Raw genomic sequence first — 14,386 nt, forward strand, 5'->3', positions numbered from 1 at the left:
ACATACACATAAACACCAGCAGGTAGTTACAGTAAGAATGGCTATATATACTTTATTATTTGAGCGCTATTGACTAATGATGCACAGACAATTTGGCCAGAAAAATATATACTTTATTCAAAAGAACAGTGCTCCCAAAACCGATGTTTCGATGACGTAAGCTATACGCACAGGGTTGTCTGGAGCGGAAGCAGCGTGTCCGCGTTGTGGGCGTACTTGCTAGCTGAAATATTCTGTAAATTATTTTATAACATGATCTGGTCGAGTCCTCAATGACAGAATGATTAGTAGGCTCAATATTACTTTTTATTAATTAATACAGAAGGTTAAAACATTGCCATGCAGCAATATGAAGACCATTAAATTGTACAACATGTATTGTACATAATATCACTAATTATTAATGATTAAAAATTATACCTATCTGCAATTAATCACAATAATTTTGAGTTAACTTTGAACAAAATGTGATTATTGCGCTTAAATATTTTAATCATTTGACAACTCTAATACATATAAAGTCATGGCCAAAAATATTGGTACCCCTGCGCTTCTGTTAGATAACGCACTATTTCTACCAGAAAATTGTTGAAATAACTAACGCTTTGGTATTTACATGTTTGTTTTATTTGCATTGGAAACACACACACACAAAAAAAAGGAAAAGCCAAATCTGATATTATTTTACATAGAACTCCAAAAATGGACTGGACAAAATTATTGGCACACTCAACTTAATATTCAGGGATGGGAATGAAGATTTACAAAATCAGCTGAATATTTTTTAATCCTAAAACACCTTTTTGCAGAAGGCCGTACAGCGGCCGCACTCGGGTGCTAGGGGGGTATGGGAGCATGCCCCCCCAGAAAAATTTTGAAATCTATGTTAGCTTAGGATACATTTCCTGCTATTTTGAGTCAAAATCTAACAATATTCTCCTGACCAAAATTTCACATTTATTAGCAAATATTTTCATAAAAATGTATCATGTGAAGAAATGTATGTATACAAGTTTACACATACATCAAATTCTTGCACACTTTTAAATTATTTGGAATTCTTTGCCTTGTACTGATAACTAGGTCAACGCAGAGTAGAGATGTGCGGTTTGCGGTCTCATCCGCGGACGCGGGTCAGGAGGGTGACATGACGAAAAAATAGATTTTAAATAAATTCGGGCGGGTGGCGGTTGAACCATTCGGAAATATATATCCATCCATCCATCCATCCATTTTCTACCGCTTATTCCCTTTCGGGGTCGCGGGGGGCGCTGGCGCCTATCTCAATATATACATAGTTAAATGTTATGTTGAAGAGGTTCATTTAGCCTACTGACGTGTATTTATAAATGGTTGATTTATATAGGCTAGTAGGTAAAGTGTTGTACCTGACAACACCTGATGGTACAATCCATATAACACGTCACAGACAACGTCACGCTAACATCACGTGACACCTCTGATGAAGGCTGCAGAAGCAAGGTAGCCAAAACTTGTCAGGTACAACACTTTACCTTACTAGCCTATATAAATCAACCATTTATAAATAGTTAAATGTTGTTACCCACATACGAAAAACGAGCAGCACTCTTTGAAACAGTATGTGGGCATACATTTATTTTGAAGTGTCTCGTTTGGTCTGTCGACGGATGTAAGGAAGCTACTTCCAGGTATGGCCAACGAGGTATTTGTTTGTCATTTGTTGGTATTTTATTTGGTAAAATGTTTGATCCACATGCTGTGCATGTTATTATTTTTACGTTTGTAACGTGCTTTATTTCTTACAGTTTTCACGTTGAATTTGAAGGGAAAGGAAGCCTTCAAATAAACCAGTTCAAGAAAGCCATTGTGTCTGTGCTATTTGGAGGGAGTTACAGTGTCTAACCTCACTAATGCCTTGCATCGTCTATGTTAGATATATAACAACGGGCGGGTGGCAGGCGGTTGTGGCTTTGATAAAATGTTGGTTTGGATGGATGGCGGGTGGATGACGACTTTAGTGATGCAGTTGCGGATGATATAATTGCCTATCCGCTAGGGGTGTAACGGTACACAAAAATTTCGGTTCGGTACGTACCTCGGTTTCAGAGGTCACGGGTCGGTTCATTTTCGGTACAGTAAGAAAACAACAAAATATAATTTTTTTTATTATTTATTTAACAAATTTGCTAAATCTTCCACCAACAACATTTTTCTTAGTGGAATATTTGATGTGAAGTAATCGGAAACTTGGACAGGTCAATAATTCATAATAACATTGATTTTGATTCAATATGTTTTGAGCGATGACAGTTTGAAAGAAAAAAAAACAGCTTTGTTTTATCAGTCAACGTTGCAACTTTTTCTAAATTACATTTAGCCTTAAAGCTTTTTTATTTCACTTTTGTTTATGTTTTTGTTTATTTTAATAGTATTTTTAAAATGTGTCTTGGGCCTTTAAAACATTAGCTGTGGGCCGCAAATGGCCTCCGGGGCACAGTTTTGACACCACTGCTATAGATAATAAAAAATAAAACCTGATAAATCTATGGTTAAAAAGCAGAGCTTGCCACGCATGCGCATTTATCATAACTCTCTCGCTCTCTCTGTCTCCCACGCCCTCACGAATGTTGCTGCTGTGCAGCACTTTTCTTTTTGTTTTTAACCCCTTCGTAACCCTGAACGTACATTGAAAATACACGCAACCCTTAACTTAAAATGCCAGACATTTGAGGCATTTAAGAAACTCCACCTGGACAGCTCCGCAAAGAGGACATATCCCATGAAAAGAGGAGGTGTGGTCAGTCTATCATATACCTTGATCGCTGCTAGCATGTCGTGTGTTGTTATTTTTTTGATTGATTGAAACTTTTATTAGTAGATTGCACAGTACAGTACATATTCCGTACAATTGATCACTAAATGGTAACACCCGAATAAGTTTTTCAACTTGTTTAAGTCGGGGTCCACGTAAATCAATTCATGGTGCCTCGGTGTGCATTGTTTACACAACGTGCTGTGCGCTACTTAATATCTCCGTGACGTTCGGTTCACCTCCGAACCGAAACCCCCGTACCGAAACGGTTCAGTACAAATACACGTACCGTACGTTACACCCCTACTATCCGCTCATCTCTAACGCAGAGACAAAAACCACCTTGGCGGCGCCAAAATCGGCGGAATTCCGCAGAAAATTCCCATCCCTGTATATTATTCACTGTTTGAAGCGGTTTAATGAAATTGATATGCACTGTTATGCAGTCATGGGTGTCAGCTGTCGGGTGCTATATTGTCATTGTTTGTTTACATGGACGAGTCCTCGCAAAACGCAAAGTTAAATCACGAAATGCAACTTTACAATACAGTGCATATTTATATGGGAGAGTCTTATGATACCAATTTCCTTAAACCAGCCACACACAAAGAAGTTGTAAGCCTCCATGCTTTCACAAGTTTTCATCTTTTTTGTCATATAGAATGACAACTGGCACACTAGCTAGTTCAATGTGTCTGGAAACTACAACGGATAATCCTTGATATCACTCGACAGATTGATTTTTGATAACAAGTATAGAATCTGTTCCATTGCATAGTGTGATTTTTTTGCTCGCATCTGCTTTCTACAGGAAGAGCTAGGCCCCTTGCATACCTTGAGCTGCTTTGCTGCACAACAGCAATATTGGCTTGGTTGACCACCACTGTTTTTCACTTTCGAGAAGAAGTCACGTGACAAAATGCAACTAATTCAGATACTTACTGCTGCTAAAAAATGACGCAAAACTTTTATTAAGTTAATTATCATATTTTGAAATTCAGATTTAACTGTATTTTGTGCATACCTTTCTTTGCAGCTGACTTTGGGGCAGCTTCTTTAGCCATTCAGTTATATTTGTTGATTTTCAAAACACAGCTGGCATTTCAAATGGCTGATAAGGTTTGATGTGTTTATGTGTGATGTTTTTTCCCCTCCTACCTGAATATTTGCAGGAAATTTAGTGCAAATAGCACAGGAAATGTCATCCTCTGAAGAAGTCCCACACGATCGACAGAATGTTTCTTTACTGTGAGCACAGTAGGAGAACAGGAGCGTTTGACTTGCTCACCCTAAACCCCCTTCGGACAAAACGGGTAATATCGCTTCACAAAGTTTTTTTTCTTTCTTTTTTTTTTTTTAATCTGAGCTATTTCTTATACGTATTTCATAATTCCTTATGTCAGCCCAATATTTTTCGTGCAGCCTAATTATCTTAACTTCCATTGTCAGTTTAATCATATGGATTTATTTGCAGAATTAGTAGGTGTGGTTATTTTCCCAGTCGGGACAAATACACGAGAACATTCTGTGCCTGCCTGCGAGACCGCATTCAGGGCAGGATTACTGCACACACACAACATGAGGCCAAGCAGTCAGTGAGACTAATTAAAGTCTGTCACTAAAATGGTGCTTCTTTTAAACATTGCGTTTCAACTTTTATTGCTAGTGTTGGCCATTTCTCTTTATTTTGTTCATTTGGGTTGCACTTGCAGTTGTGTAAGGGGGAAGAGGCACAAAGCTGATTGGACATTAATTACGCTGTGACGAGCCTGACTTTCGCGACGGTGGACAGGGATAGTGGTGCACACACACACACACAAACACATTTAGATTAACACACGCTCGTGTACAGAAAAAACACACAAGGTAAACAGTCAATGAAGGCAGATTTTCTGTGTAGGATTATACCAAGCACCGTTGAATCCCCACTGTTTACTACAGCGGTATCTTCTAACGGACATTTCCCCATCTTTGAACAAGGTAATTATTGCTAAAAACTAATCACTAAGATTGAACTCAAATTTATCATGATCAGCGATCACAATCATATAATCGCAGAGTCCTCGGATCAAACCCGCAACCACTCTACCACTTAAACCATACTGCCCCATTTAAGATGTATTGCCGAGAAGCTTTGTTACAACAAGGACATTAGCGATGTGTTTAGTTCTATGTTTATTTCTGAAAACACACACTCAGACTCACCTTGCAAATTAGTACTTTCAGAACTGGGTGGCGATAAAGAGAATCTCTCTGGAAATGGTTCACTTGCCGGCCACAAGCAGAGCAACTGACAATTTCCAAAAGTTCGCCTCCTTTAAAAGCATACCACTGTTAGCTATAAAAATAGGCTCAGAAGAAATAGTTTAGTTTGAACAAAAATGACGAAAAGATGACTGACCTCCACGTCTTCTTGAAAATTCTTTACGTATAGCGTTATTTTTGCGGCTGCGAAATTCTGGCCCCCTGAAGTCATCTCTTCCGTTATCTACAGGTTCAGGTCGAACCACAACGGTGCCTGGACAAAGCATAGCATTTCTGTCAATACATTTGTTTACATATTTTGACACAATACATAACATATATAGTTTTATCGGTATCATTACTAAATCACAAAATAATAGTGTTGTTCAATTTTACATTAAACAGAGCTAAGAAAAAGTGTTGAACTCATTATCAAGGTGATGTAGAAAAGACTACCTTTAGGCAAGCGAGTGACCTCCGAGTGACCGTTTGCACTGAACGGGAAATCCACATTGTCGCTATCGTTAGAGTCCCCAGATTCATCCAGGCCAGAGTGCTTTGTCACAACAGAAGGTTTTCTGAAATCATATTGAGACATAAGTAAATATTAGCATTATACTTCTCCTGTTGTCTCATTTGTTTAAAAGTATTGCAATTATCCTGCTATCTCAGTGCCAAAGAGTATTTCTATACACGTGGGAATGCAAAAGAAATGCAAACTCGCCTTTTGGAGAATTTTGTGTCTGCAGCAGCCTGCTAAAAAGGACATTTTAAATGTTTTTTGTTTTATTTTATAATCACAAGGTTACAATTGTATGTACCAATAATCGTTTACCTCCATTGTATGTTGACCAGCTGAATTTTCCACAGGACCATTCCTGTTTGTCACATCTATAAATGAAAAGTACATGTCAACAAAAAAATGTTACATCATGAGGATTTTTCTGTGAATTTACCATCAGTCTCAGCTGAGCCATTGCTGTCCTCTGGAGTAGAATGGGCCAAATACTCGTGCAGTTTGCTGACCAGTACATTCAGTTTACTGTCCGAAGAACTGCAGTCAACAAAGAAGTGATATATTAATGGTTACTGAACAATACTGTAGGATATATTATAATCCACATAATTACATTAGGTATTCAGAATATTTGTTTAACAGAGAATACAATTATACTACTACAAATTTTTCTTGTGGAAATCTGGATGTTTGAGACAGGGTTCTTTTTTCCATACCACTAGTGCATACATAAGTAAATGTAGTACATTTAAATAAACATAACGTTTTAGAAAAAAAAATACATGGCTTGGTAGATTTGTTAACGTTGGAAGCAAATAATCAAGTATCTGAAATAAAGACGGTTCTTGCTTAGCTCAGTTATTACGACGACACTTCTCAACAGTCAAGGCATTTTTTACAGCAATTTCCACTAGGTCCAACGACGACAAAATGGAAATTAAGTACCAACAGCGGGAAAACAGACAATATTGCAGTCTACATGATGTTTGGAGTTGGTTCAGAGTTTAAAATACGCCGCTAACTCCACCTACATTATCCCCAAACTTAATCGGAAACGGCTTGAAAACTGGCTGCTAGCTGATGTAGCTAACATAGCATGTTGCTAAGCTAGCTATTTGTCAACAAAGCTAGCGGTGTTTTTCCGATGTTCACCTCAGCATCGCTACGACATTTAGGAAAATGTCTTAAATTGTTGTGTTATAAACATCCGAAAAATGGCAACATTGTGCTTACTTTGAACGCAGCATCGTGCAACAAAAAAACGAACATTCACTAGGCTCTCATTTCTCCGTTTAAAACGACGCCCTTGTCTGTGAAGGTTGAACACTGCCACCTGCTGGCTTGGAGTAAAAAAACTGAAATGATTGCCGCTGTTTCCTAAATATTTCCCACGTTACTAACAGTAACAGCGATTAGGTAAAGGAGTAAACGTAATTAAATAAACGTAAAGAGTCTGCCGTGAGCAGAAAAGCTGTGTGTGTGCAGTATATTTTTGGTTATTTATTGTTCGACCTTAATTTTTTGTAGACTTCTTGTATCTACAATTCTGCACTGCAACCACATGATTTCCCCTTTGCAGGATAAATATAATGTATCTTATCCTATCTTATATTTGCAGTATATGTTTCATTATTCCAAATGAATATGATTATTATCAAAACCCATTTTCTGAGTTTATCTGAAATAGAATAGAATAGATAGAACAGAATATACACACCCCGTTTCCATATGAGTTTGGAAATTGAGTTAGATGTGAATATAAATGGAATACAATGATTTGCAAATCCTTTTCAACCCATATTCAGTTGAATGCACTACAAGGACAATATATTAGATGTTCAAACTCATAAATTTAAATTTTTTTGTTTTGCAAATAATAATTAACTTAGAATTTCATGGCTGCAACACGTGCAAAAGTAGTTGGGAAAGGGCATGTTCACCACTGTGTGACATGGGATTTTCTTGTAACAACACCAAATAAACTATAGGGAACTAAGGAGACACATTTTTGAAGCTTTCCAGGTGGAATTCTTTCCCATTAGTGTTTTATGTACAGCTTAAGTTGTTCAACATTCCGGGGTCTTCGTTGTGGTATTTTAGGTTTCATAATGCGTCACACATTTTCAATGGGAGACAGGTCTGGACTACAGGCAAGCCAGTCTAGTACCCGCACTCTTTTACCATGAAGCCACGCTGTTGTAACAACTGACTTGGCATTGTCTTGCTGAAATAAGCAGTGGCGTCGATGATAACTTTGCTTGAAGGGCAACATATGTAGCTCCAAAACCTGTATGTACCTTTCAGCATTAATGGTGCCTTCACAGATGTGTAAGTTACCCTTACCTTGGGCACTAATGCACCCCCATACAATCAGAGATGCTGGCTTTTCAACTTTGTACCTAGAACAGTCTGGATGGTTCTTTTCCTCTTTGGTCCGGAGGACACGACGTTCACCGTTTCCCAAAAAATATTTTAAATGTGGACTCGTCAGACCACAGAACACTTTTCCACTTTGCATCAGTCTATCTTAGTCGAGCTCGGACCCAGAGGAGCCGGCGGCGTTTCTGGGTGTCGTTGATAAATGGTTTTGGCTTTGCATAATAGTTTTAACTTTCACTTACAGATGTATGGACAAACTGTAGTTACTGACATTGGTTTTCTGAAGTGTTCCTCAGCCCATGTGGTGATATCCTTTACACACTTATGTCGCTTTTTGATGCAGTACCGCCTGAGGGAACGAAGGATCCGTTATATTATCGTTTTCGTGCAGTGATTTCTCCAGATTCTCTGAACCTTTTGATAGTATTACGGACCATAGATGGTGAAATTCCTACATTTTTTGCAATAGCCCGTTGAGAAATGTTGTTCTTAAACTGTTTGACAATATTCTCACGCATTTGTTCACACAGTGGTGACCGTTTCCCAATCCTTGTTTGTGAATAACAGAGCATTCCACAGAAGCTGCTTTTATACCCAATCATGGCACCCACCTGTTCCCAATTAGCCTGCACACCTGTGGGATGTTCCAAATAGGTGTTTGATGAGAATTCCTCAACATTATCAGTATTTATTGCCACCTTTCCCAACTTTTTTGTCCCATGTTGCTGGCATCAAATTCTAAAGTTAATGATTATTTGCAAAAAAAAAGTGTTTATCAGTTTGAACATCAAATATGTTGTCTTTGTAGCATATTCAACTGAATATGAGTTGACAATTATTTGCAAATCATTGTATTCCATTTATTTTTACATCTAACACAATTTCCCAACTCATATGGAAACGGGGTTTGTACTTTATTGATCCCTGGGGGGATTCCATCATTTGTATTATTTAATGAAAACCAAATAGTCTGATACTATTTATCATGATTTCTGTCATTTAGTTTTGTTTAATGATAACCACAGTGTCTGATATAATTTGTCCTTATTTGTTTTAATTTATTCATATTTAACAAATCATAATCTACCATATACTTGGTTGCTATTTATTTGTTATACAGTGGTTCTGTCACTTTTTACTGACTTATTTGCTGTTTATATTAATTAATAGCTATTTATACAAACTCAACTATAAGCTACGACTATTACATATTCCTAACCATTTTCTTTCTTTTTATTTTATATAATATTTATTTATTCATTTGATAGAAAAATAATTTTAGAGGTACTAAAAACACAAACAAAAAAATAACGATAATAAATAATAATAACTATAATAAACATATAATAAGAATACCCCCCCCCCCCCCCCGCCCTACATTTCAGTCACAGTGGGTAGCAATGTACTGTCTTCTTTTTCACCACAAGCAGATAGAGAATCACACAAACAGACTAAAAGAAAAAAAGAGTAACAAAAAAAAAATCACAAACATACAGAGAAGTGTAACTGAATTAAAAAAAAATTGAGGTAAGTGGAAATGTTCATTGTTAAGAATGAGTGTCACATTTATCCTATATTGTCTTTTTTTAGCTATGTAACTAATCATAAAGCCCCAAGTCAAGTAAACTTGTTTTGGTGTACCCGTCAGATTATATTTATTTTCTCTAAATCTAAGAAAAACATGAGGTCCTTAAACCATAGGGAGGCCTTGGGGGAAAACTGTGATTTCCACTCCAATAAAATCCTTATACGAGCTATTAATGATGCAAAGGCGATACTATCCCTAAAAGTCTGATTATTTTTTTGATAGTTTGGTGGAATTCTGCACAAGGTGTCAATTTAAGATTGAATGCATCTGCAAGATGTTTAAAAATATTAATCCAGTAGGCTTTTAGACAGGGACAGGACCAGAACATGTGTGCCATGTTTGCAGGAGTCAATTGACATCGATTACATGTATCTGCAATATTGGCATACATTTTGGAAAGTTTAGAGCTAATAAAATATATGCGTTTGACAACCTTAAACTGTGGTAGATTACCAGTCATTGTCATCCAAAAAACGTTTCATTTTTGTATTGAAATGGTAATTAATGAACTTGCTAAACAAAGAAAGTGAACAGACTATCAACAATTGCTAAGATCATGATTACATAAATTCAGCTTCTCCCTACTCCTTTTTAGTCATGTTGAAATGTGCAAGTGTAAACATGTGACACTGTCAATGATATTCAGAATAAACTAAACCATTACCAATTTTCAATTGTAGAGAACAACATGAATTACCCCGAAATGATCATCCTGAATCATGGGAGTCCAATGTGTGGCCTGTGGGCCATTTGCGCCCCGCCGCATATTGTCCAAATAAAATGAAAGAAAACACACACAAAAAAACCCTGTTAGAATGTAACAAAAAAGGGCAAAAGAACAGACAGGTCTTTCACTGTCAACCTTGGAAAAGCCCTTTTTACCTGTCAAGTGCTAAAGTGCCTTCTATTTTAGGCCAAGTAATAATCTCCCTCTACATGCTGCCACTGGAATCATATTTTTTCAAACAATGCCCAATGTTTTTTTTTTGTACTCAAGACTGTCGACCAGAGGAGACAGAGCTTTTGCAGTAGCAGTCCCTAAACTATGGAACACCCTCCTGTTGAGTCTCAGAGCTACTACATGTCTCGACACTTTCAAATCTTCACTAAAAAGGTCACTTATTGGCACTAGTTTTTAATACAAGTTAAGCTGTACATTTTTGTGTTTTTTGTTGATGCCATTTAACTATTTTTATGGATATCCCTAATTTTATGTCTACTGTTTACTTTGTCGCTTCTAAAACAAAGCTAACACCAAGCTTTGTCTTTAATCTAGTTCCACCAAATAGTTAATTGGATGTACTTTTGAATTTGTGTTGAGTTGAGTTGAGTTTGAGTTTGATTCGAACATGCATGCATACAACATGATACATCACAATTTCCAGTTTCTCTATTGAACATGTTCGAAAAAGAGTAGGAAGAAGCAGAGCTTTTTTCTTTTTTTTCCCCAAGGTGGCCCGCTGTAGTAGCTGCTGTTGGCTCTGTGCTCTTGTGTCATCCTTTTGTGTTTCCCTCTTGTTTACCAGCAGAGGCAGATCCAGAAGTCCAGAAAAAAGCACAGCAGACGTCACAAAAATTCCACCTGTATATATATATATATATATATATATATATATATATATATATATATATATATATATATATATAATTTTGCAAATAACCGTTAACTTTAGAATTTTATGCCAGCAACACGTGACAAAGAGGTTAGGAAAGGTGGCAATAAATACTGATAAAGTTAAGGAATGCTCAACAAACACCTATTTAGAACATCCCACAGGTGTGCAGGCTAACTGGAAACAGGTGGGTGCCATGATTGGTTATAAAAACAGCTTACCAAAAAATGCTCAGTCTTTCACTAGAAAGGATGGGGCGAGGTACACCCCTTTGTCCACAACTGCGTGAGCAAATAGTCAAACAGTTTAAGAACAACGTTTCTCAAAGTGCAATTGCAAGAAATTTAGGGATTTCAACATCTATGGTCCATAATATCATCAAAAGGTTCAGAGAATCAGGAGAAATCACTCCACGTAAGCGGAATGGCCGTAGACCAACATTGAATGACCATGACCTTTGATCCCTCGGATGGCACTGTATCAAAAACCGACATCAATCTCTAAAGGATATCACCACATGGGGCTCAGGAACAGTTCAGAAAACCACGGTCACTAAATACAGTTTGTCGCTACATCTGTAAGTGCAAGTTAAAGCTCTACTAAGCAAAGCGAAAGCCATTAATCAAAAACATCCAGAAACGCCGCCGGCTTCTCTGGGCCCGGGATCATCTAAGATGGACTGATGCAAAGTGGAAAAGTGTTCTGTGGTCTGACGAGTTCACATTTCAAATTGTTTTTGGAAATATTCGACATCGGTTCATCCAGACCAAAGGGGAAGCGAACCATCCAGACTGTTATCAACGCAAAGTTCAAAAGCCAGCATCTGTGATAGTATGGGGGGGCATTAGTGCCCAAGGCATGGGTAACTTACACATCTGTGAAGGCACCATTAATGCTGAAAGGTACATACAGGTTTTGGAACAACATATGCTGGCATCTAAGCGCCATCTTTTTCATGGACGCCACTGCTTATTTCAGCAAGACAATGCCAAGCCACATTCAGCACGTGTTACAACAGCGTGTCTTCGTAAAAAAAGATTGCGGGTACTTTCCTGGCCCGCCTGCAGTCCAGACCTGTCTCCTATCAAAAATGTGTGTCGCATTATGAAGAGAAAAATATGACAGCGGAGACCCCAAACTGTTGAACGACTGAAGCTCTACATAAAACAAGAATGGGAAAGAATTCCACTTTCAAAGCTTCAACAATTAGTTTCCTCAGTTCCCAAACGTTTATTGAGTGTGGTTAAAAAAGGTGATGTAACAGAGTGGTGAACATGCCCTTTCGCAACTACTTTGGCACATGTTGCAGCCATGACATTCTAAGTTAATTATTTTTTGCCAAAAAAAAATAAAGTTTATGAGTTTAAACATGGGCTTCACGGTGGCAGAGGGGTTAGGCGTCTGCCTCACAATACGAAGTTCCTGCAGTCCTGGGTTCAAATCCAGGCTCGGGATCTTTCTGTGTGGAGTTTGCATGTTCTCCCCGTGAATGCGTGGGTTCCCTCCGGGTACTCCGGCTTCCTCCCACTTCCAAAAGACATGCACCTGGGGATAGGTTGATTGGCAACACTAAATTGGCCCTAGTGTGTGAATGTGAGTGTGAATGTTGTCTGTCTATCTGTGTTGGCCCTGCGATGAGGTGGCGACTTGTCCAGGGTGTACCCTGCCTTCCGCCCGATTGTAGCTGAGATAGGCGCCAGCGCCCCCCGCGACCCCGAAAGGGAATAAGCGGTAGAAAATGGATGGATGGATGGAGTTTAAACATCAAATATCTTGTCTTTGTAGTGCATTCAATTGAATATGGGTTGAAAATGATTTGCAAATCATTGTATTCCATTTATATTTACATCTAACCCAATTTCCCAACTCATATGGTAACAGAGTTTGTAACTATATATATATGAATATATATATGTATATATTTATATATCCATCCATCCATTTTTTACTGATTATTCCTTTTAGGGTCGCGGGGGGCGCTGGTGCCTATCTCAGCTAGGGCCAATTTAGTGTTGCCAATCAACCTATCCCCAAATGCATGTCTTTGGAGGTGAAAGAAAGCCGGAGTACCCGGGAGGAACCCACGCATTCATGGGGAGGACATGCAAACTCCACACTGAAAGATACCCTGACTACTCAGGACCTTCGTATTGTGAGGCAGACGCACTAACCCCTGTCCCACCGTGAAGCCATGTGTGTGTGTATATATATATATATATAATTTTTTTCTCCTTTTGGTTCGGAACCCATTCGGACTTTGTGACAAAAAAAAAAAAAATAATAAAAAATAAAAAAAAAAATAATAAAAAAAATATATATATATGTATATATATATATATATATATATATATATATCCATCCATCCATCCATCCATCTTCTTCCGCTCATCCGAGGTCGAGTCGCGGGGGAAGCAGCCTAAGCAGGGAAGCCCAGACTTCCCTCTCCCTTGCCACTTCGTCCAGCTCTTCCCGGGGGATCCCGAGGCGTTCCCAAGCCAGCCGGGAGACATACTCTTCCCAACGTGTCCTGGGTTTTCTTCGGGGCCTCCTACTGGTTGGACGTGCCCTAAACACCTCCCTAGGGAGGCGTTCGGGTGGCATCCTGACCAGATGCCCGAACCACCTCATCTGGCTCCTCTCAATGTAGAGGAGCAGCGGCTTTACTTTGAGCTCCTTCCGGATTACGGAGCTTCTCACCCTATCTCTAAGGGAGAGCCCCGCCACCCGGCGGGAGAAACTCATTTCGGCCGCTTGTACCTGTGATCTTGTCTTTTCGGTCATAACCCAAAGCTCATAACCATAGGTGAGGATGGGAACGTAGATCGACCGGTAAATTGAGAGCTTTGCTTCCGGCTCAGCTCCCTCTTCACATCAACGGATCGATAAAACGTCCGCATTACTGAAGACGCCGCACCAATCTGCCTGTCGATCTCACGATCCACGTGTCCCTCACTCTTGAACAAGACTCCTAGGTATTTGAACTCCTCCACTTGGGGCAGGGTCTCCTCCCCAACCCGGAGGTGGCACTCCACCCTTTTCCGGGCGAGAACCATGGACTCGGACATGGAGGTGCTGATTCTCGTTCCAGTTGCTTCACACTCGGCTGCGAACCGATCTAGTGAGAGCTGAAGATCCCGGCCAGATGAAGCCATCAGGACCTTATCATCTGCAAAAAGCAGAGACCTGATCCTGCGGCCACCAAACCGGAACCCCTCAACGCCTTGACTTCGCCTAGAAATTCTGTCCATAAA

General features: G+C 39.0%; 1 protein-coding gene across 3 annotated transcripts in view; it reads right to left on the bottom strand.

Moving 5' to 3' along the window:
- The window catches only part of LOC133551257 (transcriptional regulator ATRX-like), a 61,803-nt gene extending 54,907 nt beyond the window's left edge, over positions 1-6,896 (bottom strand). For 2 of the 3 annotated variants that reach the window (XM_061897766.1, XM_061897764.1), the window contains exons 1-7: positions 6,789-6,896; positions 5,995-6,092; positions 5,874-5,929; positions 5,763-5,794; positions 5,495-5,616; positions 5,196-5,312; positions 5,000-5,109 (exon numbers count right to left, since the gene is read on the bottom strand). In XM_061897766.1, coding sequence (XP_061753750.1) covers positions 5,000-5,109; positions 5,196-5,312; positions 5,495-5,616; positions 5,763-5,794; positions 5,874-5,929; positions 5,995-6,092; positions 6,789-6,802 — 549 coding nt within the window. In that variant the 5' untranslated portion in view covers positions 6,803-6,896. The remainder of the gene's footprint in view (positions 1-4,999; positions 5,110-5,195; positions 5,313-5,494; positions 5,617-5,762; positions 5,795-5,873; positions 5,930-5,994; positions 6,093-6,788) is intronic. The other variant, XM_061897767.1, reaches the window with a different exon arrangement.
- Positions 6,897-14,386: the final 7,490 nt, after the last annotated feature.

This window comes from Nerophis ophidion, linkage group LG04 (assembly GCF_033978795.1).
Source record: "Nerophis ophidion isolate RoL-2023_Sa linkage group LG04, RoL_Noph_v1.0, whole genome shotgun sequence".
Taxonomy (NCBI): Eukaryota; Metazoa; Chordata; class Actinopteri; order Syngnathiformes; family Syngnathidae; genus Nerophis; species Nerophis ophidion.